This window comes from Mustela erminea, chromosome 19 (genome assembly GCF_009829155.1).
Source record: "Mustela erminea isolate mMusErm1 chromosome 19, mMusErm1.Pri, whole genome shotgun sequence".
NCBI lineage: Eukaryota > Metazoa > Chordata > Mammalia > Carnivora > Mustelidae > Mustela > Mustela erminea.
This window is the reverse complement of record NC_045632.1, coordinates 42,662,258-42,687,420: the sequence shown is the minus strand read 5'-3', so window position 1 is coordinate 42,687,420 and position 25,163 is coordinate 42,662,258. Positions and strand designations below refer to the sequence as shown.

Sequence of the window (25,163 nt, the reverse complement as noted above, 5' to 3'; positions counted from 1 at the left end):
TGTGATCCTGGGAGCTCATAGGACTGTGACCCTGTGCCAGCCACAAGCGAGCCCAGTGCTAGCCTGCTACCAGAACAGACATCAGTGCCCATCTGTGAAAGCAGCTGCCACAGCCCCGCCCTCTGCAGAGCAGCCCCTCCCCATGCAACTGAACCCCAACACTGACTGTTGGTACTGAAGGCTAAAGGCTGTCAGACGACAGCATACAGTTTCCACCCGTTGCTGGGAGGACTTCCTCGTCCTGGCCAGAATAGCCTGTGTGAACCTAGACCAAAAACCCCAACAGCCTCTTCAAACTTATACTGTCTCAGGCCAGCTCGGTTTGTACACTGAGGCCTTGAAGGTAATTCAGCCTGTACCCCTTTTCCTGATGGGCAAGTGTGTGTTAGAGAGCCCCCCAGAAGGGAGAGGGCAGGCAGGGGGCAGGTGGAGTCCTGTGTGTCCTCCCACCGTCACAAAAGGGCAGTCTTCACCCTGGCCTCCTGCTGATGAGACCAGGCGTGGGCACAGGCCTGACAACACAGGGCGGATGGGAACAGCCATTAGCACTAATGAGACAGGCAGCCTGAAAGCTTTTTACTTTGAAGCTGCTCGCCCACCCAGGGAACAGTCCGTTCTGCTTCCTTGGCTTCCAGGAAGCCCAGGCGGAAAAGGGTCTGGGAGAAGGAGCAGGGGTGGGGGGTCTTAGAGAAGTCTGGAGGGACAAAGCGGAGGGGAGGAAGGACCAGGGATGGAGGCAGGAGGGCTTGGTTTTGGCTAAGTGGACTTCTCCCCTCCCCTTTCCCTCCAAAAAAACTCCCAGGGTCCAGGTCTGCACCCCACTCTGGCCACTGGCCCATCACCCTCTTCAGTGCCCTTGACTAAAGTTCCTGGAAGCAAAGGAAACAACACGCCACACAGGGTCTGAGTGAGCATCTCCGGGGCCACAAATTAAATTAAGATCTCAGGGCTGCCTGCCTTGTTATTGCTAATGGCTCTGGCCTGTACCACCTCCCCGCCCCTAACCAGGTCCCTGTCCTGCAGAAATTTGGGGGTTCTGGGAACCCTACCTTGCTCCCAAACTTTGACTGGCACCTGGGGACCTCACCCCAAATCGGAGTGGGGCACACCTCTTAGAGAGCATCCAAAAGCCCAGGTTGCAGGGAGAGAGGCCCGAGCTGTGCCCCCACCCTCTGGCGAGGGCCCCTTATGTCTTGGCTGCAGGCAGCAGTCACGTGTGGGGCGTTCATTAGACCCTGCCATATAAGCTGAGGGCACGGAGTGGCCAGAAACTCTCCAGGCAAGGATCCAGCAAGCAGAGGTAAGTCCTCAGGTTGGGCAAAGACCCCTGTTCTCTGGGAAGTCTCTGTCTGGGGCTGGGCTCCTGGAGGGTGCAAGGGTGGTGAAGGACTAAGTGGTGGGTCTCACTGCTGGCCAGGTCATGCTGCCTGCAGTACTGCTGAGCTGTGCCCTGCTGCTGGCACTGCCCCCCATGCAGGGGGCCGGCATGGGCCTGGCCCCACTGGAAGACATCAGAAGTCCTGACCAGGCCCTGTTCCCAGAGCTCCCAGGTCAGTATGGGCAGGGGTGGAGCTGGGTGGAGCCTGGATACCCTCTGGCCACAAAGTATCCTGCTTGGTATGAGCCCTCCTTGCCCCTTCCCAATCCCAGACCTTGGAGGTGGGTGTTTAATGCATGGGGAGGGAGGGGGTTCTGCCCTCACATCACCTGTTCCAGGCCTGGGCCTGCAGTCCTCGCTGAAAAGGACAGCTGCAGAACAGTCAGGAGAGGCTCTGCTGCAGGAGGCTGAGGCCTTGGCAGAGGTAACCGCCCAGGAGAAGGGGGGATGGCCACAGGCCTTGGGAGGGGACATCAGGTGTCATCCCCTCTCTTCACCACATGACCCCTCCCCCGGGGTGATACTGCAGACTACTGTCTCCATGCTCCACGGTCATCCTGCTTGGATTGGGGCAGGTGACATCCCTGGACCTGCCTTTAAACGCCCATGCCTGCAATCCTGCTCCCTCACTCCTGTAGGTACTAGATCCGGAGGGCCGAGAGTCACGCTCTCCACGTCGCTGCGTAAGGCTGCATGAATCCTGTCTGGGGCACCAGGTACCATGTTGCGACCCATGTGCCACGTGCTACTGCCGTTTCTTCAACGCCTTCTGCTACTGCCGGAAGCTGGGTACTGCCATGAACCCCTGCAGCCGTACCTAGTGGGCGAACGTCGGGGCCGGGGCTCTACATGGGGTAGTGAATAAAGGCTGGGACCAAACCCAAGGCTGTGGCGTTATTTCAAACGTGGCCGTCGGAGGTGGGAGGTCATGGAGGTCACAGTAGGGATGGGGTTGCCACCAAGCCAAGAAATCACACACACACACAAACACACACACATACCCCTACCCCAAGGTCTAGGCTACCCATCATCTGAATCACTTACATGCATGGTCTTATGGTGCCAGGCGCCGGTGGGGAGGCAAAAAGGCCGGACTCCAGCCCTCCAGAATCTCGTACAAGAAATGCGGGTGCAGTGTGCAGTGCGCAGTGCATGCACGGCCTGGAACTCCCGGCAGGCCAGCTAGCGTTAGGCTCCAGGGCCTGCTTGAGGCTAACTTGACCTGTGATCTCAACGAAGCCTGCCCCCCGAACCGTAGTTCCCTTCGAGGGAAGACTGCCTCAGCAGTCTGGAACATTTCCAAGCATAAGAAGCACCGTTTATTCCCATTTTTACTCGGCCTGCGCCTCAGGGTCAGCTAACCCAGACGGTGGTGTAAAGCTAGAGGGCCCAATCGAATCCACGCGGCCACGTGCGCCACCACGCGGCGGGCCTCAGACACTCCAAGCTGGTTAAGGCGGGTAGGGAGACGCACGCCTACCCAGCCGCGCAGGCGCCAGAGGGCCCACACCTGCGCAATGCTTTCGGAGGAAACCACCCGGAAGCCGGGCGCCACTCAGAGTCCCGCCCCTTTGTGGTCACGTGAGGCGGTCGCGCGTCACCTGACCCGCTTGACAGCCCGCTGCTGGCGCAGAGTCAGCTGATCTTGGAATCAAGCTGTCCACCCGGCGATCGGGGTTCTCCGATCTCGCCTCCCCCGCCGCAGCCATGTCGTTCTTCCCGGAGCTTTACTTCAACGTCGACAATGGCTACTTGGAGGGACTGGTGCGCGGCCTGAAGGCCGGAGTGCTCAGCCAGGCGGACTACCTCAATCTGGTGCAGTGCGAGACGCTGGAGGGTGAGCCGCGGGGCCGGGAGCTTGGGCCTTGAAAGGCTGGCAAGGAGACTGGCCCGGGCCTGAGGGTTCCGAGATCTGGGCGGGGAAGCCGGAGGCGGGGGTTCTCGAAGGGCCTGAGAGGCCTTGCTGGGAATCCAGCGGCCGATGGCGGGCGCCCAGGAAGGGAATCTCCCTCCAGATGCGGCTCCGCACGGGCCCAGACATAACCAAGGCTTTGAGAACCGCGGTGGTTGGCGTCTGCTGGGGCCTCCGCTTCTCCCTTAAGCCTGCCGTGTAGTTTGAAAAAGAGGGTTTCTCGAGAGTGGTTGATCGGTGGTGCGAGAAGTGCCCATACAAAACTCTTTACCCTGACGTAGTCCAAGAAAGGCCCCATGACAACGCTTAGAGAAGCTAAGCGGAGAAGCCCCCGCTTCCCACCTAACATAACCAAGGCTTTTGGGATCACTGTGTCAGCCTTGGCCGGCGTGGTGAGCCTTCCTGGGGAATTGCTTAGCCAACCTAGTGAGAGTTTGCTCTCATCGCCAAACCCCTGGCTGAGCAGAGTCTCCTGAAGGCAGTAATTTGGAGAGCAAGAGGTGGCCCTCCAAGTTTGGAAGTTCCTACACTTGTATTTGGCTAATAAATCCCACCTCCTCAGCGAGAAGGTTGCCTGTTGGAACAGGATTTTTTTTTTTTTTTGGAAACATAAGAATGATAAGAAGCTAAGTTCCCCTTTCTTCAGCTCTAAAGTGGGATTGACTCCCTAAGGCAGAGCTGCAACAGATTTACTGAATTAGAGATGTCGCTGAGCCCCCATTTCCCCTGGTGATAGTGAAGGGCATTGTTGTTGGGATGTAAGTTCCCATTTCTGACCCTCAGGAGATACCCTTGAGCATAAGTACTGCTGGCTCCATGGTTGGCAGCTGGAGGGAAGGACCACTTGCCCTCTGGAGAAAAATTTCTCATCAAAAACTGATTGAGGTTAAAAGAGGATTCAATTTTTATTTATTTATTTAAAAATATTTTATTTATTTGACAGACAGAGCTCACAAGTAGGCAGAGGGGCAGGCAGAGAGAGAGGAGGAAGCAGTCTCCCTGCTGAGCAGAGAGCCCAATGTGGGGCTCGATCCCAGGACCCTGGGATCATGACCTGAGCCGAAAGCAGAGGCTTTAACCCACTAAGCCACCCAGGTGCCCCAAGGATTCAATTTTTAAAAATCAGCTGTTTATCTTGTAAATTGAACCAGTAAAGGGAAAATAGATACTTTAAAATTTTAAAACTTACTGAAGTTAAAATGCAATAATTCTGGGTTTTAACATAAACGTCTGAGGAAAGCTATTTGTCTGCCTTATGAGAGTGGAAATGGGAAGGAGAGGAGAGCACCTTAGGGTACCGTGTTGTAGGAGCCTGCCAGCAATCTGACTATCGTCACTGGGAAAAGGAGGAAAAACAGAGGAAGGCTGCCTAGGGCAGGGCCTGGCACACAGTTGGTATTTAATATGAGTTTTGTGGACTGACTGGGACTGGAGATTTTCTTTGCTTAAATCTGAAGGTGAACACAGTTGATGGCCAACTGGCATTTGGTAAACTTGTTTCTTTTCTAGGCTTTCCTCACTCATGCTGCAGCCTGTCCTTCCTCTTCCTGTAGAGCTTTTGGGGTTCCCATCTTCCCAGCAACCCCTCCACCATTATCCTCCATAGATGTGTTAGGCCATTCCTCCTGCAGCCCTGCTCAGCACATGGCCTGCCTTGTGGCACCCTATCTAGACCTTTAGGGTCACATTCAAGGATTCCCTTGCTCTTCCACACATACTCCCTCACACAAGCCATCCCCGTCAACTCTTGGTGCCCACAGTGTGGTGGACCCTGGGGTTGGAAAAATATGAGTTTGAATCCCAGCCCTGCCAATTACCGGGTTACCTTAGACGAGTTATTCAACACTTCTCGGCCTTGGGTTCTTCATCTGGTATAGTATCATCACCTATTTCATAAGGTTGTGAGATGTCAGCAAGCTTTTATGTTTAAACACTTAGCCCAGCAATAAACGCAGAATATGTGCTAGATAAATGTTAGCTCTTGCTTTCACTACATTGCACTTGCCATTCCTTCTGTATCCATCTCTTCCCCACAAAGCCCAGTGATTCCCACCCTTCAAGGCCCAGGCCCAGTAGCATCCCATCTTAGAGCCTCCATGGTGATCATGGTAGGCTAGAATGTTGTCCCCTCCACCAATTACAGCTCCTGTGGCTGTCTGTGCTATTTTCCTAGAAGTTTCTTGGCATAGAGTTTGGGATTTGGGGGACCCTGTATGCTGGAGATAGCCAAGACTATTCAGGGGCCGGGGATAACCAGAAGCAGGAGGAGTGACCAGAAACCCCATTATCCTCTACAGAAAGTCCTTCTCTGTTTCTAAGGGTGATACCAGAGGCCTTTGGTGCTGTTTTGTTGTTGTTGTTTTGCCTCTGTGTGTCCTGAAGTGACAAGATTTCCAAAGAAGATGTTTCAGGTGTTGGACAGTTCCCAGAAGGCACAGGATACTGGGCAGAGGGTCCTGTTCTTCAAGGAAGGGCAGATGCAGACCTTCCACCACACCCCTGGGCTTTCTTCCTGGAATCCCACTCGAGAAAGGCATCTGCTACTCACCTCTTCTTCTAGAACTCAGTCTTTGAGGACCTTCAGAGTTCATATATTCTCTGTTGTCCATCTTGCTTCATTGCTTCATTTTCTATGCTCAGAGGTAGGAGAAAAAACCTGGAGAGGTTAATTGAAGGGACAGAGTTGGGTGGTCATGAGAGCACTTTTTAACTCTGAGCGTTTCTGGATATGTAGAGTACCTTCTGGGGGCTGAGTCTTGTGCTGGAAATTGTGGGGAAGATGAAGTGGGTGAGAGATACACAAAGAGAAATCCTGCAGTATTACTTTGAATGTTTTGATTCATCCAGTATATATTTAGGAAGCACCTGTTTTCTGCCAGGCACTGTGATAGGGGCTGAGGTATTTTGTTGAATGATGTTCTCTTGACCCTCATAATCCTGTGGTGGAGGTCGGTGTGGGCAGGGGGAAGACATTAAGAGATCAGTGTAGCATAGAAGTTACAAATGTAGGCTTACTACTTCTTGGCACTGCCATGTAACCTCTGTCCAGAGTTTTATTGTCTGTAAAGTGGTAATCATAATGGCACGTACTCCATGGGCTGGTTATGAAGGTTAAACAAGATAATTCATATAAAGCACTTAGCTCTTACAACTGAGCCAGCCAAGGTTACTGTTATTTTTTTAAGATTTTTATTTATTTATTTGACAGACAGAGATCAAAAGTAGGCAGACAGGCAGGCATAGAAAGAGGGTGGGGAAGCAGGCTCCCCGCTGAGCAGAGAGCCCGATGCGGGGCTCGATCCCAGGACCCTGAGATCATGACCTGAGCCGAAGGCAGAGGCTTAACCCACTGAGCCACCCAGGTGCCCCATTACTGTTATTTTCAAGTGGACTAAATATATAATTACAGACTGAGGGGTGATAGTGGAAAACTTGATGGGCTGGAGCACCGCCTTCCACAGAGGCTTGCCATAAGTGGGGTTCTCAGATGTATTTCAGGCATTAGGAGTATATGTATGCTACTTTGATGTTCAGATGTTTGTTTGCTCACTAAAGAAACATTGCCTAAAGGCCTACTGTGTGCCAGCTCCTGGGCTTTATAGGTGAGCCAAGCAGCTATTTCAGGCATTACCATAGTTCTGAGCCTCAACTCTCAGCTTTGACCCAGGGATCAGCCCAAGAACATTGCTAGTAATTTGTCTGGCTGGATGTGGAGCATTCAGGTGTGAGTGAGGCTCCAGCTCTGCCCTCCAGAATTTTCCCCTTCCTCTTTCCTCTTTAAAACTATTTTTTAAAGATTTTATTTGTTTATTTGACAGAGATCACAAGTACGCAGAGAGGCAGGCAGAGAGAGAGAGAGAGAGAAGCAGGCCCCCCGCTGAGCATAGAGCCCGATGTGGGACTCGATCCCAGGACCCCGAGACCATGACCCAAGCCAAAGGCAGAGGCCCAACACACTGAGCCACCCAGGCATCCCTAAAATTATTTTAAACTGATGTTGTCAAATATATACAAATTAGAAGGAATAGTATCACGAGTCTCTAATAATCATTTAACTATAACAATGATCAATTCTTGTCATTACGACAATGATCACTGAATAGCTTTTAGTTTCACTAAATAGCTCCACTAACCCTCCCAACTCCTAAATTATTTTGAAGTAAATCCCAGACAACGCATCATTTCAGCCACCTAGGTGGCTCAGTTGGTTAAGCGGCTGCTTTCGGCTCAGGTCACGATCCCAGGGCCCTGGGTTCAAGTCCAACATCAGGCTCCTGGCTCACAGGGAGCCTGCTTCTCTCTCTGCCTCTGCCTGCCACTCTGCCTGCTTGTGCTCTCTCTCTCTCTGAGAAATAAATAAAAAATCTTTAAAAAAAAAAAAAGTCATGACTAATTAAAAAAAATTTTTTTACATTAAAAAAAAAATAACCGCAATGCTGTTATTCCTCCTTTAAAAGAAACAATAATCAAAAAATAAATAAATAAAAGAAACAATAATTTGTTAAAGTCATCAATTATCCATTTAGTGTTCAGATTTCTCACATCACCTCAAATTTTTAAAATTTTAAAAATATTATTTGTTTCAATCAGGATCCAGATATGATCTATACATTTTAGCTGGTTAATGCTGTCTCGGGTCTTTTATGGATTTTTAAAAAGATTTTATTTATTGGGGCGCCTTGGTGGCTTAGTGCGTTAAAGCCTCTGCCTTCAGCTCAGGTCATGATCCCAGGATCCTGGGATCGAGCTCCGCATCAGGCTCTCTGCTTGGCAGGGAGCCTGCTTCCTCCTCTCTCTCTCTCTGCCTGCCTCTCTGTCTACTTGTGATCTCTATCTGTCAAATAAAATCAATAAAATCTTAAAAAAATGATTTTATTGATTTAATTTGACAGAGAGATAGAGAGCACAAGTAGGCAGAGCAGCAGGCAGAGGGAGAGAAAGAAGCAGGCTCTCCACCGAGCAGGTAGCCGGATGTGGGACTTGATCCCAGGATCCTGGGATCATGACCCGAGGCAAAGGCAGCCACTTAACTGACTGAGCCACCCAGGCGCCCCTCGGGTCTTTTAATACATAGGTTCTTTGTCTCTCTTATTTTTCCTTTCACTTATTGAAGAATCTGGGTCATTTGATTTATGGGTTTTTCCCACCATCTCAATTTTGCTTATACCCTTGCTGTATAGTTAGATACATACCTCTGTCCTGTGTTTTTCCTGTAAATTGGTAGTTGGATGTAGGGGCTTGATTAGAGTCTAGTTCAGCTTTTTTGGAAAAAAGAATATTTAATAGGTGATTTTGTACTTCCATTGGGAAGCACGTAATATCTAGTTGTTTCTCTTTTTATGACATAAAAATCATCAACATTTATCGCCTAGAATCATGATTTCAGTAGGTGTTGCAAAAAAATATGCTAATTCCTTGTTTCCTTCTTTGATTGCTAGCTTGAATATTTCTAAGGAGACTTCCACTAATCAATTGCTTTGTTACCCTGAAATACGGTCTATATTAGTGAGGTAGGATTAAATGCTTGATTCTTTCCTATATTTCTTAGTTTTCAAAATAATGAGTTGGTTCTCCAGCATCCTTCAGAGGACAAAGGAGGTTTGTTCTTTTTCTTTTTCTTGGTATAGTATCATGAGGCACATATGGATTTTGATATATTTTTGTCTTTTAATCTTTTTATTAAAGTTCAAACTATCCCTTGGCCAGTGGGAGCTTATTCAATAGGCTGTTGAGTCTTTTTGACACAATCCTGTAGCCTTTGAGAGCTTTCCTTACTTCAGAGATAACGATATCTTCTAATCTTATCTTATACATTTCCTGACCCAGACCTAGAGTCCTCATTTCTCTTAGGAGACCTCATTCTTTTTATTAGAAAAATGATATTTAGAGATCATAATAAGTCTAAGGCGTTCTCATTGCTACTGGGTTGGGGCTACTGGGTTGGTCATTGTTTCCAGGATTTTTCTATAGATTAGCTCTCTTCTTACTCAGAAACACAGAAAATGGAGAAAAGCATATGGCTAGCTGGATTATTCAGCCACAATTCAGCTGATGCTCATTTCCTAATTTGTAATGGAGCCTCTATCCGACAGTTGGGCCAGTCAGGACATCCCTTTCCTGTTGTAAAGAAATATAATTAACATTCAGGACCGGGAGAGCCAGCAAATTAAATGCTTGGGGACCATGGTTGGAGGGCTCACATGTATGGTATGCTGGCTGTCTTCCAGAACTCTTTATCCCTCTCTGTTCTGAGTTGCTTGTGTTCTTTTCATTGCAACATTTCCTTCTGCATTTCAACATTTTTTCCCATAAGAGACTGTCTCTTAAGGGAAGAAGAAAGCAAGACTCCAGGCTGGGCTCGGCCAGTCATCGGTCACATGAAACTGCGGGTGCAGAGGTGGATGGTGTCCTCCAGGAGCTGCAAGTCATTCATCACTAACTGTGGTGTGGCAAGGAGTGTGGCTGGAGCGTTACAGATCAGGTCTGGAGGGATTGCAAAAGCCAGAGAGGAAGTGCTTTGTCCTGAGTGAGGGGATGGGTGAGGGAAACAATTGAACTTGTGCTTTAGAGTGCACGCGCAGTGGCAAAAGGAGATCGGAAGTGGGGGCCGCACCAGAAGGGGGAAGAACAACTTGCAGGGTTTGATAAGGAATCCGGGCCAGAGGTGATGTCTGCTTGCCTTTGGCATGGGCAAGGGTCCTCGTGGGGGAATCTTAGGAAGAGGAAGCGATAGGACTTGAGAGGTTGCATAAGGCGCTGAGGAAGCCCACGTCCTCACCGCTGGTATAGGCAACTGTGTCAGTGGCAGAGTGAAATGATAGTGGAATGCAGAAGAGAAGGCTGGAGAAAGGAGAAAAATGGGATCGAGGGAGCTGTGAGCCATTTGAATAGCAATGTAGAGGCGATTTTTGGTGCTCAGGTGAGTCTGAGCTTGGGAGACCACTTTGGGAATCAGGGTAGAAGTGCGGCTGCTGCCTCTACGAGGGCATTGAGTCAGGAAGAGCAGAAGCCCGAGATGAGATCCTCCCCCAGGAGAGGCTCCAGTTAAGCAAGGGTTCCTGCCGGAAAGGTGAAAGACACCCCCTGAAAGGTGGGCAGCCCCAGCAGAGAACCTGAAAAAGAAGGGGTGATGAATGCCAAATGTGGCCAAGAGATTGAAATAAAGTCAGACAGCTTTTCACTTGGATTTCCCATTCAGAGGCCACAGTGACCCTAATAAGAAGAGAAGAGAGTTGGGACTAAAAGGTGAGAGCAGTGCATGGAGTGTATGGGCAGAGATGACCTACAGATAGAACAGAGCTCACTGGGGAACTAATCCCGGCTCAGCCACCTACTGGCTTTGTGACCTTGAGCAAATTGTTTGTCCTCAGCTGTACAGTCAGAAATGTTAATAGCATCTCTTCGAGATGTATATGGAGTATAAGGACAGGGCCCCGTGCCAAGTGCACAGTCAGGGCAGCCAGCTGCTGTCACCATGGTCAGTCCCTCCTATCACTCCTGAAAGACAGGCGCCACATTGGGCCTTGAATGGTTAATGAAAACATGGCACATAGGTCTTGCCTAGGGGCAAGTGTGCCTGTCTAATGGGCAGACCACATTGAAAGTATAGTAGGCACAAGGTAAATTTCAGGGGGATGGAAGCAGGTGGGGCAAAAGTGTACAGGGTTTCTCTTTGGGGTTCTGAAGTCAATGGTGGTGCTGATCACACAACTTTGTGGCTATACTGAGACCCACTGAATTGTACACTTTAAATGGGAAAGTTGTATGGCATATGAATTCTATCTCAGTAAAGCTCTTACCGTAAGTCAGCCAGGCTGAGGAGGTGGGAAGAAGGAATGGCGTTAGCATCTTGGAAACATGGAACTTCGTAGAGTGTCTGAGGAGCTTCAGGAACTGGGAAGGGAGAACAGAACACGTGTCAATGTGTGCAGGGGCTGAGTGTGGGCAGGTCCATCAGGCTTGTTCATGAAAGACTTTGAGTGCCTTGGACACAGCTCAGGAGGGGTGAATTTTATGATTTTAAAAAAAAAAAAAAAGACGGGAAGGGAGAGATTCTTAGGGTTAGGTTGTGGCCAGTGTGTGGGAAATGTCTAAGAGTTTCTGTATATAGTCTTGCCTGGAAATATTTCCTGTATTGCATTTTGTTGGTCACAGGCGGCTCTGTTGATTTGGTGAAGTTAGAGGGCCATGGCTTGGACAGAAAGACGAGCTTAGCTCAGTGCAGAATTCCTCAGAGTCGGCTGTATTCTGAAAGAAGAGATAACACAGCCCTGAGAGTCCACTGGCCAGAAGCAAGAGAGAGAAGAGCTTGGGGGCATTGGGAGAAGAGTGTGCAGAGGTAATAACCTGGAGAAGTTTGCATCGTGGATCGAAGAGAACAAAGACCTTGATTCTGAGCTCTGAGAGCCTGGCCCCAGACACACCTGCAGTTTCCTCCTGGGTGTTTCAGGATCCATGTTGGCCTGGTTGCCCTGGGCAATGGTGTCACCGAGTGACAAAAACCCTGGTACCCAGTGATGGATGAGGGGACAGGGGTCATTGGTGGTGACCGTGGCCACCCCATACCTTGATTGTTCCTCTCCAACTTGCTGCTGCTCCCCAAGAGGCGGAGGCTCCAGAGTGGAGGAGGAGGCTTGAGAGGGGCAGGAGAGAGGTCTTGCTGTCGCGAGCCAGCTTGGACTTGGTCCCTTAGTAGATAGGGTGGGGGGGGGTGGTTGTGAAGGGAACAGGGGTGGAAGGAGGACGCAGTCAGAAACTTGGTCTTAGGGCGCCTGGGTGGCTCAGTGGGTTACGCTGCTGCCTTCAGCTCAGGTGATGATCTCAGGGTCCTGGGATCGAGTCCCGCATCGGGCTCTCTGCTCAGCAGGGAGCCTGCTTCCCTCTCTCTCTCTCTCTCTGCCTGCCTCTCCATCTACTTGTGATTTCTCTCTGTCAAATAAATAAATAAAATCTTTTTAAAAAAAAAAAAAAAAAGAAACTTGGTCTGAGGCTCTGGAGGCTGGATTTAGGCAGAGCCATGGTGGAGGCGGGCGGCTCTTCCGGCTCTCCACGTGAGAAAACATGGCCGAATCGGGGCAGAAGTACCATGAGGGGAGATGAAGGACTGGGATCAGGCACCAGCTGAGGGGGTGAGACCCACAAGGTTGGGCCAATTTTTATTCGGTGTGGGGATGAGAGGGGTTAGCAATCAGGCTGCTGACTTCATGAATGAATGGATGGGTGCTGGGAGGACTTCTGAGATGAGGAGCAGCGGAAGAGGAGACAGTTTGGGGGTATGAATGGGTTGACAGAAGAGGTGTTCTGGCTCTGATGTGCTGAGTCGGGGTGTCTGAGGGAGGCCGCTTTGTGGGCCCAGAGCTCAGGGGAAGTAGCACTGAAGATACCAGTCTGGAAGTCATCAGCACGCTGACTGGTTGGCAGCGTGTCAGCCCACACTCGACTGTCTGTAAGCTCGCAGCCAGGCCAAGTCTCCCTTAGAAGCCCAGTCCTGCCAGGAGGACAGGCCAAGACAGACCAAGACACAAGCGTGGTCTGACGAGGACACCTGGCACGGAGCCTGCTTTGGCAAGTGGTGCAGGGAGAGCAATCAGCCAGGACTCCCCACTGATCCCTTCCTTGAGTTCTCCTGCATGACTGGGCATGGGGGTGGTTTGGTTTCATTTTGACTCTACGTATATATAATTTTTAATTCCAAAAAGGAAGGTTGGTGGAAGGGTGACTCAGTATGGACCTTTTGGGGGACACCTTGTTAAAACCTTGCATGTGTATATACGCCGTGTCCTCGTAGCCCCGCTTAGAGGACTGTGTCCTTCTAGATTAGCACAAGATGGCTTATGTGGAGATGTTCCTATCAGCCTTGTTCATAACCGCAGCCCGTTAGAACCAATAGAATATTCATCAACAGGGGCAGGTTAAATAAACCGTGGTCTGTCTTTACTGTGGAGCACTCTGCAAGTGTTCCAAAGCATGAAGTTCTAGAAGGACTGATTTAAAAGTATATTGTTGATACGTTCCCATTTTAGAAGAATATTCTTTGTACCTGAAAAGGTGTTTGGAAGCACAGATACCACGTGGTCTAGAATAGCAGCCTCTGGAGGAAGGAATTGAAGAGTTTGGAGGAGGGGAATATGGGCCCTTTTTATTTTATGTACTCTTTGGATTTATTGCAGTGAACAAATAGTTTATAATTTTAGACATTTGATAAATATATGTAAAATAAGGCAAATTAGAACATAAAGATATGCAGAGAAGCTATTTACACCCAACGGGCCATCCCGGATGAGACCTCTGCTGGTGACCCTGGACACGTGCTTTCCAGATGCGGGGGTCGGTCTGATTCTTCAAGTCCCTTCTCTTGACACCTGAAGACTCAGAGCCCAGGGGATACTTGAGGGCCCACGCCGGGGCTGGACACCTCTGGCTGGTGACCAGGCCAGAACCTCAGGGCTCCTGTCCAGGTGTAGCTCCCCTGCTCACCTCTCACCTGCCTTCTTTCTCTTTTCTTCTTCACCTCCCCTCCAGCCCTTCTTGCTTTTCCTTTCCTGATTACATCTTGTGCTGGTATATACTTTAGCATAGGACATGATAGCCCCTGTTTCACAAGCCCTGCCCCAGAGGTCATGTCAGAACTTGCTCTGCTGGGTGATAACACACTTTTTCTTGGATTTTACTCAGTGATTTCTTGGGCTTGGTTCCTGCGGTGGAACCCGTGTCTGTACCCAAGCCTAGGTAGGGCCTTTTGCAGTGGCCTTGGCATAGGCAAATGGGAGCCACCGAGGACCCTCAAAGAGAGACTTTCTGGATGGCCAGGGTTTCTGGATGGTAGAGAAGGAAAGGCCCCAACATCCTAAATATGTTGCAGGGAAGCCCTCTGGAATGTGTTGATCTCCCTTTTCTGCTTTCTTAGTGACACACACTGAGCACAGGAGAGCTTGTCCCATATCAGGGCAGGTTGACTTCGCATGGAAGGAACTATGAAGTTCCTGAGGGCCCAAGTCCGCTTGGGATGGTTTGGGCTCCTGGCCCCCTGTCAGACTGCCCACTCGCCCACCCTCCACAGCCAGGGTGCCTGCTACAGCACCCCACACCCTTGTTCTAACTCGTAGTTGTTCTTGGACTTTGGGCTCAGCAGTCCGACAACACTGCAACTTGTTAGAGGGTCTGCTTCCAGAACAAACAGGTGTGAGGACATGAAGCAGTGACCTCTCCTGTAAATTACCTGTGCCTGCTCAGAGTCAGGAGCCTCGGGGTCCTCCTAGGTCACCAGGACCTTCGTTGAGTTCCGGTTGGGGGTGGGGGACATCAGGCAGATGTCTCAGGCAGATGGCTTCCTTTCTGGCTAGCTGTGTGAGGCTAAGCATGTGATTTCATACTTCGGAGCTTGTTTGCCCTCCTGAGAAATGAAATCATTTGCAGGCTGTGAGGATTCAACAACACAGTGCCTAGCAAGAGTGAAGGCTCAGTAGATATTCATATGACTAGATGATCATGACTCAGTATTGGTCCTGGCAGACTACTAGGCTTTGGTGTACAGGGGAGGAAAAGCTAAGGCCCTGATCCTGGCTGTGCCATGTCATAGATTATTCTGTTTCTGGGTTATTAAGCACCTGCTTTTTGAAAACTTTTTTTTTTTTTAAAGATTTTATTTATTTATTTGAGAGAGAATGAGTGAGAGAGAGCACGAGAGAAGAGAAGGTCAGAGGGAGAAGCAGACTCCCCAAGGAGCCGGGAACCCGATGCCGGGACTCGATCCTGCAAGTCCGGGATCATGACCTGAGCTGAAGGCAGTCGCTCAACCAATTGAGCCACCCAGGCACCCTGAAAACTTTTAATTTTTTTTTTTTTTTAAGTAGGCTCCACGCCCAGCGTGGAACCCAACACGGGGCTTGAACTCACGACCCAGAGATCAAGACCTGGGCTGAGATCAAGAGTCAGATGCTTGGGGCACCTGGATGGCTCAGTGGGTTAAAGTCTCTGCCTTCGGCTCAGGTCATGATCTCAGGGTCCTTGGATCCAGCTCCCCCCCCCACCCCCGCATTGGGCTCTCTGCTTAGCAGGGAGCCTGCTTCCCTTCCTCTCTCTCTGCCTGCCTCTCTGCCTACTTGTGATCTCTGTCTGTCAAATAAATAAACAAACTAAAATCTTAAAAAAAAAAAAAAAGAGTCTGATGCTTAACAGGCTGAGCCACCCAGCTGCCCCTAAAGATTTTTTTTAAAAAGATTTTATTTAGGGGTGACTGGGTGGCCTCAGTTGGTTAAGCAGCTGCTTTTGGTTCAGGTCCTGATCCCAGGGCCCTTGCACATGCTCTCTCTCTCTCTCTCTCTCTCCCTCTCTGTCAAAAAAAATAAGTAAAATCTTTTTAAAAAGCTTAAAGATTTTATTTGTAAGAGAGAATGTGTGTGTGTGCACAAGCATGCGGGGTGGGGGTGGAAGGAGGGGCAGAGAGAGAGGGAGACGCAGGCTCCCCGCTGAGCCGGGAGCCCATCTTGGGGCTCGCTCCCAGGACCCTGGAATCATGACATGAGCCATAACCTCAGCCACCCAGGCATCTGTCCCTAAAAGTTTGATTTTTAAGTAATCACTGCACCCGGCATGGGACTCAAACTCACAACCTGCAGATCAGGAATCGAGTGTGCTACTGACTGAGCCAGCCGGTAAGGCAGCGCCTGCTTTTTTTAGATCTGGCATTAGGCAGTAGAGGCGGGTGGGGGTGGGGTGGAAAGCTGGATCAAGGGATTTGGAGACTTGGGAGAGTTTGGCTGGCTGAGCTGGGAAACAAGAGTGTAGGGGACTGAGGATCCCCAGGCTTCCTCTGCAGGCTCTCCAGTCTTGCTACTTAGAACGTCCTGTCTTCAGTGATGCAAGACAGACCAGTCCCTTGTGACCGGGGTCAGGCCCACCTTGTCTCCATTCTGGCTTTCCCAGACTCATGTCTATCTCGGGCCTATTCCTTGTTCTTTATGACACATTCCTGTGCGGCTTTGCCGGTGCCTGCAGCCTCCTTCCCCAGGGATCGCTGCCTGGGGGCGGGGGGGGGGGGGGGCGGTGGGAGATAGGAACCAGAAGTCTGATTAGATTGGAGGGATGTGTTGAGAGGAAGAAGAGTGGATCCCCTCGCCCTTTACAAAGCCATCCTCCCTGTGGCCACAAGGGGGTGTGCCATGACTGCTCGGCTGCCAGAGAGCAGGGGAGGGATGTGTGGCTGAGCTAGTGAGTCAGCCAGGCTGCCTCTCTTCCCCTTCTCTGCACAGCATCTGCTTGTGGCCACTGTCTCTTGGGACTCTGTCCTGGGCCCTACCTCCCTCACCCAAGCCCCAGTTGGCCTTCTCAGATTAAGTAGGACTCCAGGCTCAGTGTCTCCTGTCTGTCCATCTCTTCCTGTCCTCACCTCCCTGTGCCCCAGCTTCCTGGGTTGGGAAGGAGAAGGCCGGGGCCATCCTCTGAGGCTCTCCACCTTCGTGCTGAGTGCTCCCTGCTCCTGCCTTACCCCTCAGGCTGTTCTCTTTTCCCGCTATCTGGGTCCTCATTTCCCCCTACCTGGGCTGTGCTGGTGGCTCTGTGTTGGAGCAGTGGCTGCAGCACAGTGTACGAGCCGTGAACCTGGGGTCTGAGGGGCTCCAAGCAGGACGTTGAGGCTGCCGAGGGGTCAGGGCCCTACTTCCCAGGTTCCCAGAGGTACCACTATTCCCCACGTGGCGCCCACTCTTGTTCTGCAACCCTGGTCCCTCCAGGAGAGGGAAAAATTCATCCTCGGACAGACTTCTTTTCTCCCAGTCTCCTTCAGTGCTCTAGGGGACACATACAGGTGCACGTGGGTAGGGTGACTCTGGCAAAGGTCCAAAGTAGGCACCCCAAACTCTGCAGGACTGTAGGTCCACACAGTCATGCTGGAAAGGGGTTGCTAGCAGGTGACTGACAATCTTCTCTTCCCCTCTGCACCCCAATTTGGGGGACCTTTCCGTTGACCTTCCCTCATCTAACCTTAAACTTAGAAGATTTTTTTTTTCTTTTCTAATCTGTTCTGCACTGGCCTTCCTCCTGTTTTAGAGGCCGGAAGATCAAGACTCTGAAGGGCCACATAGTAGGTGTGGCTGCTTTTCTGTAGCCTGACATGCGCTCTGCCTGTCTGCATCCAGCACCCTGTAGCTTGAGGGCCTGGACTGGGGCTGCCCCCCCAGGAACTTGAGTGGTCCTGAGGAGCGGCGGGCAGACTGTGGCAGGGAAGAAAGGTGTGTGGAGGAACAGCCCTGACTGGGTGCTGGACACTGCTTTCCTGGCCAACTGTGGCCTGGCCCTGGGCACTTGCCCAGACCTTGTCTCTCCTTGGCTACTCAGGCGGCAGTTTTTTCAGGCTTTAACCTCAGCTGAGGCTTTGCAAGTGGCTGGTGGATGGGACTTTCCCCTCTGAGGAATTATCTTGGTGTCCTCACTGTTGCAACTCAGCCTTTCTTGCCTTCCCTTGATCTGCTGGCTGCTCAGAGGCTCCACAACCGGGGCCTCCCCTGCACCTGCTGTCAGTTCTGCCGAGGCTGCTCCATGGGTACCCAGGCCTCTAGACTCACCCTGATCCCTGGAATGGCCCTTAGGGGCTGAGTTGTGGAGAGGTAGTGTGACTGAGGCCTGACTAGGGTAGAGAACATCAGAGCCAGCCAGACTCCTGGAGGTAGCTTTATCCAACCCTCTTATTTTACCTGGGAGATTGGGTCCAGGTGAGGGTCAAGGGCTTGCTTACAATCTCCTGACACCTGTGTTGGCTCCTCCTATCCAGTCAGCTTACAGTCTTTGCCTGTTTCCTTCTTATCCCTGCATATGTTCACTGAAGGATGCCTGAACTATGCTTCTGTGTGCCTGGCCCCCGATTCAGGGAGTGGGGGTCAGGTGAAAGAGACCTTGCTTTGGGGGCCCCTCACCGTTCCCCCAGGCCTTGCCACATGGTATCCGGCTTAGGGATTAAAGGGTTGGGAATGGAGGAATACAGAAGAGCTGCACCACATGCACATGACCTAGCACACAGAGCCCTAAGCAGCCGGGGCGTGGCTAGTAGCTCACCCATCCTCCCCACCCACTTACCTCTGTAGGCTCCAAGGCAGATACCATGGGGCAAGACATGGGGGAAGTGAGGGTCCTGGGATAATACCCTTCAGGCCTGGCTCAGTCTCCATGTCTCACTGTGACCCGTTTTCTCCATTGGCTTCCATCACTGGGATCTAGCCTCTGCTGTGAGGCTCCCTGAGTGGGTGACCACCCATCCCAGGGCCTGGCCCAAGTCCACAGAACTTATCATGCTCAGTCGGGCATGTTACTGCTTCCCCTATAAGCGTCTTGCCAGGCCCTTGAGCAGGCTGCGTAAAGGGGTCTGAGGGTACTATATAGGATCAGCCTGGATGCTTACTGCTTCTGCCACTTCCTGCCTGGCCCGAGCCTCTGGGCTCTGCTGGTCATGGGTATGGGATGCGTCAACTCTGCTTCTGGCCTGGGCTGCTCAGTCCAGTTTCTATAAGCTGCAGTAAATGAGGCTTTGTGTTAAAAGCAGCATGGACATAACCCCAAATGAGACTTGATCCAGTGAGCCCAGCCATAGGGCCCAATTCTAAGCAAAATGAGTATTTGCATAGCTTTGGCTCGAGGTCTTGTGGAGCTGGCCTCGTGCTCCAGCCAGGATCAGGCCTGACCTGGCTTCATCTCACCATGAACAGTAGCTGCAGGGGGTCCTAAAACTACCCTTTCCTCATCCAGGTGAGCTCCAGCTTTCCCTCTTGTCCTTCCTCCAGAGGTCTCTGCCTGTAGAATAGAAGCCCAGCATCGAGGGCTGACGGGATGGCTTGGCCTTGCAGGCGGGTGGGCCCGAGAAGCAAACATGGGCGTGGGCCGGCATCTGAGCAGGCCCCCCGCCACAGCTGCCCCTGTCTGGGCTGCCTGGCACCCGGCTCTGTCGGCCCCCTCTCTCACTCGCACCCAGGCAAACTTCACAGCTTCGGTGAAATGAAAAGCTCTTTCGTGCAGCCCCACATCCACTCCCACCTGCGGGTTCTGTAACTGTGGTGGCAAGAAAGACCTGGCTCAAGGTCAAAGTGCAGGGCAGCAGCTGAGGCGTGGCCCCCACCTCCCAGGGCGAGGCCGGGCAGCTTGGTTCTCAGGCTGGGCTGCGGCAGGGAAACACAGGGAAGCTGCCTTCTAAGCCCCGTGTCTCCTGGGCCGGGCCATCCCATGGAGCCTTAGGGCCTGGGTGGGGATGTTCTGGTGAGGGGATATCCAGGCGGATCTCCGCTCAGTCAGAGGAGAGTTTCTTGGAACTTGCCCTGGGTGCAGCAGTAACCAGTTCTGCCCCTCCCTTTGGCACAGGGGACTGTCGCCTGCCTGGCACCTTTCTGACTCTCGGATAGGTTGACTTCCTCATGGGATATGAGGGATGCTTTCATTCTCGCAGCTGCAGGGACGAGGTGTTCCTGAGAGCAGGAGGGCAATTAAATGTGTCTCTGCCACCACCTGCCACTTGTCTCGGAGCAGAGAGAAGGGGAGTAAACCTGGGCTGGACACCCTGTTGCCTCCAGGACGTGGAGAGTGACACTCCCATTTGATCCCTGTATCTGGTATGCTGGCAAGTAGTGCTGTGTGCCAGCCAGACCTCCTCTGTAGATCAGTCCCATCCCCCGCCGCAAATGCCTCACCTCACTGAAAGGCCTCCAGCATGAAACAAAATGCTGGTTCAGGGACCAAGGAAGGAGAACTCTCTGTCCTTTCCCTGCAGGCGCTCTGCCGCACGCCGGCTGAAACCCAGTACCTTGCATGTGGCCATGCCAGCAGCGGACTCCAGGTTCTTCCCGAGACTGCTGGCCCGCCAGCCTGGGGGCTTCCCACGGAGCAGGAGCTGCCCTTGGCCGCACCACCTCCTGCCTGCCCCCTGGGCCCCCAGGACAGCAGCTCAGGGTGTGGTGGGTGGTGCAGGCTTGGGTCCTAGGCTCTGTCCGTGTCCGCGGGGCTGCCCAAAGCTCTGTAGTATCTTGCCGGTAGGTGAAGCGGGACATAGGCTTGGCAACAGGAGGCCCAGATATTGAGCCTAGGAGATAGCAGACTGTGTTTGCATGTGTGCAGACTGCTGCACAAGGCCCCCCACGACTTTTACAGTGAGGAGGAGGACATGCCAGATGGAAAGGGTTGGGACAGACCATGGGGAAGAAGGGTAGGGGCACCCTTCAGAGTACCAAGTAGGGCTGCCTGAGGACTAGGCTAGGGTCAAGAACGCATCCCACCTGACTGGCGCTGAGGGGCTTGGTTAAGAAGCTCCGGGTAGGATCCTTTCTGCCCAGAGAGATGGACTGTGGTGTACTATGCTCAGTTCTAGCACTGCCTCTGCTCAATGTCTGTCACCGGTGCCCTGGAAGGCTGGCACCGCACAGCCTTTCTCCCGGTGACCAGCCAGGAGCCTGGGTGTAGAGGGATCCATGGGCACAAGCTGCTCAGAGCCAAGCTGTGAGGTAGGATTTGGAGCCTGCTTACTGTGACTCCAAAGCTCAGGTTCTCACTGCCCTGCCCCACTCAGACACCTAAGGAACAATGTCCAAAACCAGTGATCTGGCAAAATTGGGCAGTAGGGTAGGGCAGGGGGAGGCGCTGAGGCACGCTCCAGCTGATGGATGATAGGTTGATCTGTGTTGGCCAGGGCAGGAGACCAGGGGCATCTCAGTTGGAGGGGTGGGCAGTGAGGAGGTTCTAGAAGGGGGTCAGCAGGCGGCACCTGAGGGAGCATTTGACAGGATGGGCTGGAACTCAGGGTTAGTTGGTTGGTGTTATGTGAGGTTCACAGGGGGCCTGTGTTGGGCCCTGACAGAGGTCTGGGGGTGAAAATGATGCTTAGTCTATGCTGCAGGTACACCAGGGTTAACGGTTTCCGTGCTGTGGCTCCCACACTGGGAGTTCCAGATGTGGCGCTCTGACCCTGCAGAGCCAGCCAGTGCACACATCTGCTTTGGAGCTGATATGAAGAGAGGTCCCAGCCACCCCCAGAGCCTGGGGAGGAGGTTCAGGCATAGCACATTTGCTGAGGCGGGGCTGTGGCTCCGTTGGGCCACCAGCCTGGCCATCTGTCCATATCTGTCCATCTGTCTGAGTTTGCCTGCTTGGAGCCCTGGAAGTTGCAGCTTTAGAGAGCCTCTGGGGCAGAGCAAGCACTGGAGGCAGAAGCCAGTTCAGTGTCTTCAGAGGAGATCCCTCACCTGGGCGCAGGGGCATGGTGTGACAAGCTCCAGGGGGCCCCACCAGCCTTGAAGGGAGTGGAAGGGTGGGCATGCTGGGCTCCAGGGAGCAGATTTGCACATCTGGTTTTACTCAGTGGGCCTCAATTCCTGAAAACCCCTGAGCTCCCCAGGAGAGCATCGTTGAGTGACCTCTGGAAAAGCAGAAGTGAAGTCTGGGAACACACTGTCCTCTCACACTGTGCCGTGGCCAGCTGGCCAGCAGGACCCCTCCGTGGGCCATGAGGCCATGGGTGAGTCTAGAGCAGGGGGCCGCCCCGCCTAGTGTACTGTGCCAGGAGCTGCCTCTGTGCCTGCTGGGCCCCTGGGGCAGTGTGGGCCCAACCTCCTGGCACAGGCCAAGACCCTCCCTTCCTGTCTCCCTGGGGCCCTTGGGGAGGAGCTCCTGGGGCTCAGGGGCTGGAAGGGCCACGTGCTGCCTGCCCCTGGGAGTCCTGGAGGGGCTGAAAGATCACTTTCGGCGCTGGCAGGATCTGGGAAGGGTTTCAGGAAGTGGATGGGGAATAGGACTGCCCAGCTGCCACCTCTCAAGGCCTGGCTGGGACTGGCTGCCAAGCCCACACTTTGTCCCACCCAGAGAGGAGAGTGCTGGTTGGGCCAGGCGTCCCCAAGCCCTCTTGCTAATCAGGGGCTGATTGGTAATCCGAGGTGCGGGCTGGGGCCAGGGCTCTGCAGCTGAGGGGTCCTGGCCTTGAAGGCGTGGGCTGAGGGGAGGCGGGGGGTGGGTGGTGAAGAGGCAGGGGAAGCCGTGGAGCGGGCTCGATTCTGGTGTACCCGGTGAGCCTGGCCGGAGCGCCGTGCAGTGTGGGTGGGGCTGCAGCCTGCCGGGGCCTTCAGAGAGCTTTACAGAAGCCTGCGGCAGCCGGCACTGATCTTTGCCATGGGCAAACTCAAGGTGGACAGTGGCGGCTCATGGAACAGGGAGGGCAGAGGCCTCTCTGGCTGAGGAAGCAGCCCCATTTCCTGCACTTCTGGGGCTTTTCCGCTGGGGCATCGGGTAGATTTCCCTGAAGCACTTGCTTGGACCAGATTTCATAGGCAGGTCGCCCTAGGGAGAGCATGGGACCAGTAGAGCAGAGAGTTGCCGACTAAAGCTGAGGTGGTGCTAGGGTTGAGGGCGTGGGGCCTCACAGACTGTGGGGAGGAGGCAGGCCTCGAGCTCCGGGGTCACAGAGGCCACTGGGTAAAGGTAACAACAACACCCTGGAGGTGGACGACTTTACTCGAGTGATGGTGTGAGACTAGACTTGGGAGCAGGGAGCCGAAACGTGGGGCAGGAAGCCAGCAAAAGGGCCCTGTGGTAGCAAGGAGGCCTGAGTGGCACCGGAAGATGGGAGTTGTGGGGAGAGTCACTGTAATATTGGGACTAGTGACCCTAGGAAGCAGAGGAGGTAGGGACGGTCCTGGGTTGGGGGAGGGGTGCTGGGAAGCAAGCCCAGAGCCCTCAGGGGAGGCTGGAGCCACTGGGAAACTGAGTTGGTGGGCTTCCTCTGAGGAGAGGTTTAGGTCAGACTGCAGAGAGAACTTCCTGCTAGCAGCAGCATCCTCTTGGACATGAGAAATCCGCCTCTGAGGAAGTCTTTTGCTGTGAAAGCTCCCAAGCTGGCCAGACATTCCTGGTGCTAGGCCACGGATGGGAGGATTTGGGGTAGACAGCTGGGCTTGTGGGTAGACCAGAGCGGTCCCCTGAGTGTGTGCTAACCAGAACACTGCTCATGCCTCAGCCCAGGCACGTCTGGGGCTCTCAGGGGCTGTCACCGAGGCTGTCAGGCTGCTGAGCTCAAAGCGCAGAGCAGAACTAGCCCCTGCCTTCCCAGAGCCCCTGGCGTCCTTGGCTGCCCTTGGGGGCTGGGCCAGGGCTGGGTGGCCGGGTCTCCCACGATGTTCTCAACAAGTTCCAGGCCTCTCCTCCTGCGTTTAGATCCCACCCCCAGTCACACCCCCTCCTCTGCATCCCTCAGAGAGAGCAGGAAGCTGCTAGGGGGGCGGGGGAGACGGGGGTGGGGGGGTGGGGGGGTAGGGGGCTGTTCTAGCAGGCTTCCTCCCAGCCCTGAGGACTGTCTAAAGGGCTTGGGGCTGCCCATAACTGGTCCTAGGCACCAGTTTGTTCAGACAGGGTCAGAACTGGTTCAGAAGTCCTGTGTGGTCCAGGCAAAGGGATCAGCTAGCCTGCCTGCCTCCAAGTCGCCCTCATGGCTGGCAGGCTGTCCCCTCTCCCTGGGTCGAAGGGAGACACAGGGCTTGGCCAGGGAAAGTGGTCTGGAACGGCCCTTTGACATCATCCCTGGGGGACTTTAAAAATGAGTTTCCTGGTAAGGAAGACTCCTTGGGCCTTGGGCAGGATTCTCAGTAGAGTCTCCCGGGCTTGCTCGGATCTGACAAAAGCCAGCAGAAACCACCCAGCCGTCTGTGCTCCAGCAGTGCTGGGAGCCGTGGCTTCCCCAGATGCAGTGTCAGCAGAACGCAGCGGCCAAGGCACAGGGGGGTTTGCTGTCAGGCCTGTGCTGAGCCCCACGGGTGGGAGCATGCAAAGAAGAGCCCACCCTTCAGCTTTGCCCCCCTCACACACGCACGTGTTCCTGGCTTCTCTAGGAATACACATAGTCACAGGTGAGATGAGAGAGGTTTGCTGAGGCATGATGTCAGGTAGGCAGCAAGTGTTCAGGCTGCCTCCAAGGTCATGGACAAGGCATGCCCTGGCTACTCTCACTCCTCTGCCCCCTGCCAGCTCTTCTGGGACTAGAGTCTGTCTAGGCGGTTGGGTCCATATCTGAAAGGCCCACCCTGGGCTAATGGCCATGGGAGAATGTGCTCACGGATGTACCGGGTTGGGGAGGAAGGGGAGGCCAGAATTGGAGATGGCAGAATCCGCCAGGTTTGGTCCATATCCCGGCCCCTCTACACCTGACTAGGACTCTGGATAAGTTTCATGTTCCTTCTGATTGATGTTTTCTAAGTCTGCGAAACAGGCATGGCTGGGAGGTCCAGCACACAGGTTGCCCTGGCACGAGGCTGAGTACACTGCAGGGACCCCTCTGTTTGCAGTTAGGGTGTGCCTGGGTTTCCCCTGGTGTCGGATGCTGACCCCCACTTGGCCAGTGTGTTGGACGGAGAGTCCGTGGGAGCTGGAGGGCAGGGACAGTACTTGGCAGTGCGGAAGCTGTTGAGCGTGTCTTCCCGCCGAAGAGAAGCCCTGTTCAGAAAGGCAGAGGCAGGGCACACTGCGGGAGAGCCGAGGCCAGGGGGACAGCATTTAGGGAAGCCTCCAGCAGCCCATGCTTTGGAGGGTAGGAGGCAGGAGGCTGGCCTGGGGCCTGGGCCTGGACTTGCTGTCGCCGAGAATAGTGGGGTCACTGGTATGAGGGGCCCTGCTAAGGGGATGGGTTTTGCCCTGTACCTATGGCCTGGCCTCCACGCCCAGCTGTGAGCTGGAGGAGAAGGAATCTTATCGCCTGCGATGGGTTCTCTGCTGTCTGCAGTGGCTCGGTGCATCAACAAACAGGTTTGGTCTGGCAGCTACCGCACTAGACAGTCTGACCTAGAACACTACATTCCAGCCCCGGCTTCCAGCTGCTGTCCGCTCTGCAGCTTCCCCTGGTGCGGATTTGAGCACCCGCTGTGC

At 53.3% G+C, this 25,163-nt stretch overlaps 2 protein-coding genes across 2 annotated transcripts in view; both read left to right on the top strand.

The window, feature by feature from the left end:
- The first annotated feature begins 720 nt into the window (after positions 1-720).
- AGRP (agouti related neuropeptide) lies at positions 721-2,256 on the top strand. The gene is made up of 4 exons (XM_032324348.1): positions 721-1,300; positions 1,418-1,550; positions 1,717-1,802; positions 2,017-2,256. Exons 2-4 carry the CDS (start codon positions 1,421-1,423, stop codon positions 2,197-2,199), a joined length of 399 nt encoding a protein of 132 aa, XP_032180239.1. The 5' UTR covers positions 721-1,300; positions 1,418-1,420; the 3' UTR covers positions 2,200-2,256.
- Positions 2,257-2,975: 719 nt separating this feature from the next.
- The window catches only part of ATP6V0D1 (ATPase H+ transporting V0 subunit d1), a 39,234-nt gene continuing 17,046 nt past the window's right edge, over positions 2,976-25,163 (top strand). The window contains exon 1 of the mRNA XM_032324345.1: positions 2,976-3,215. Coding sequence (XP_032180236.1) covers positions 3,086-3,215 — 130 coding nt within the window. The 5' untranslated portion in view covers positions 2,976-3,085. The remainder of the gene's footprint in view (positions 3,216-25,163) is intronic.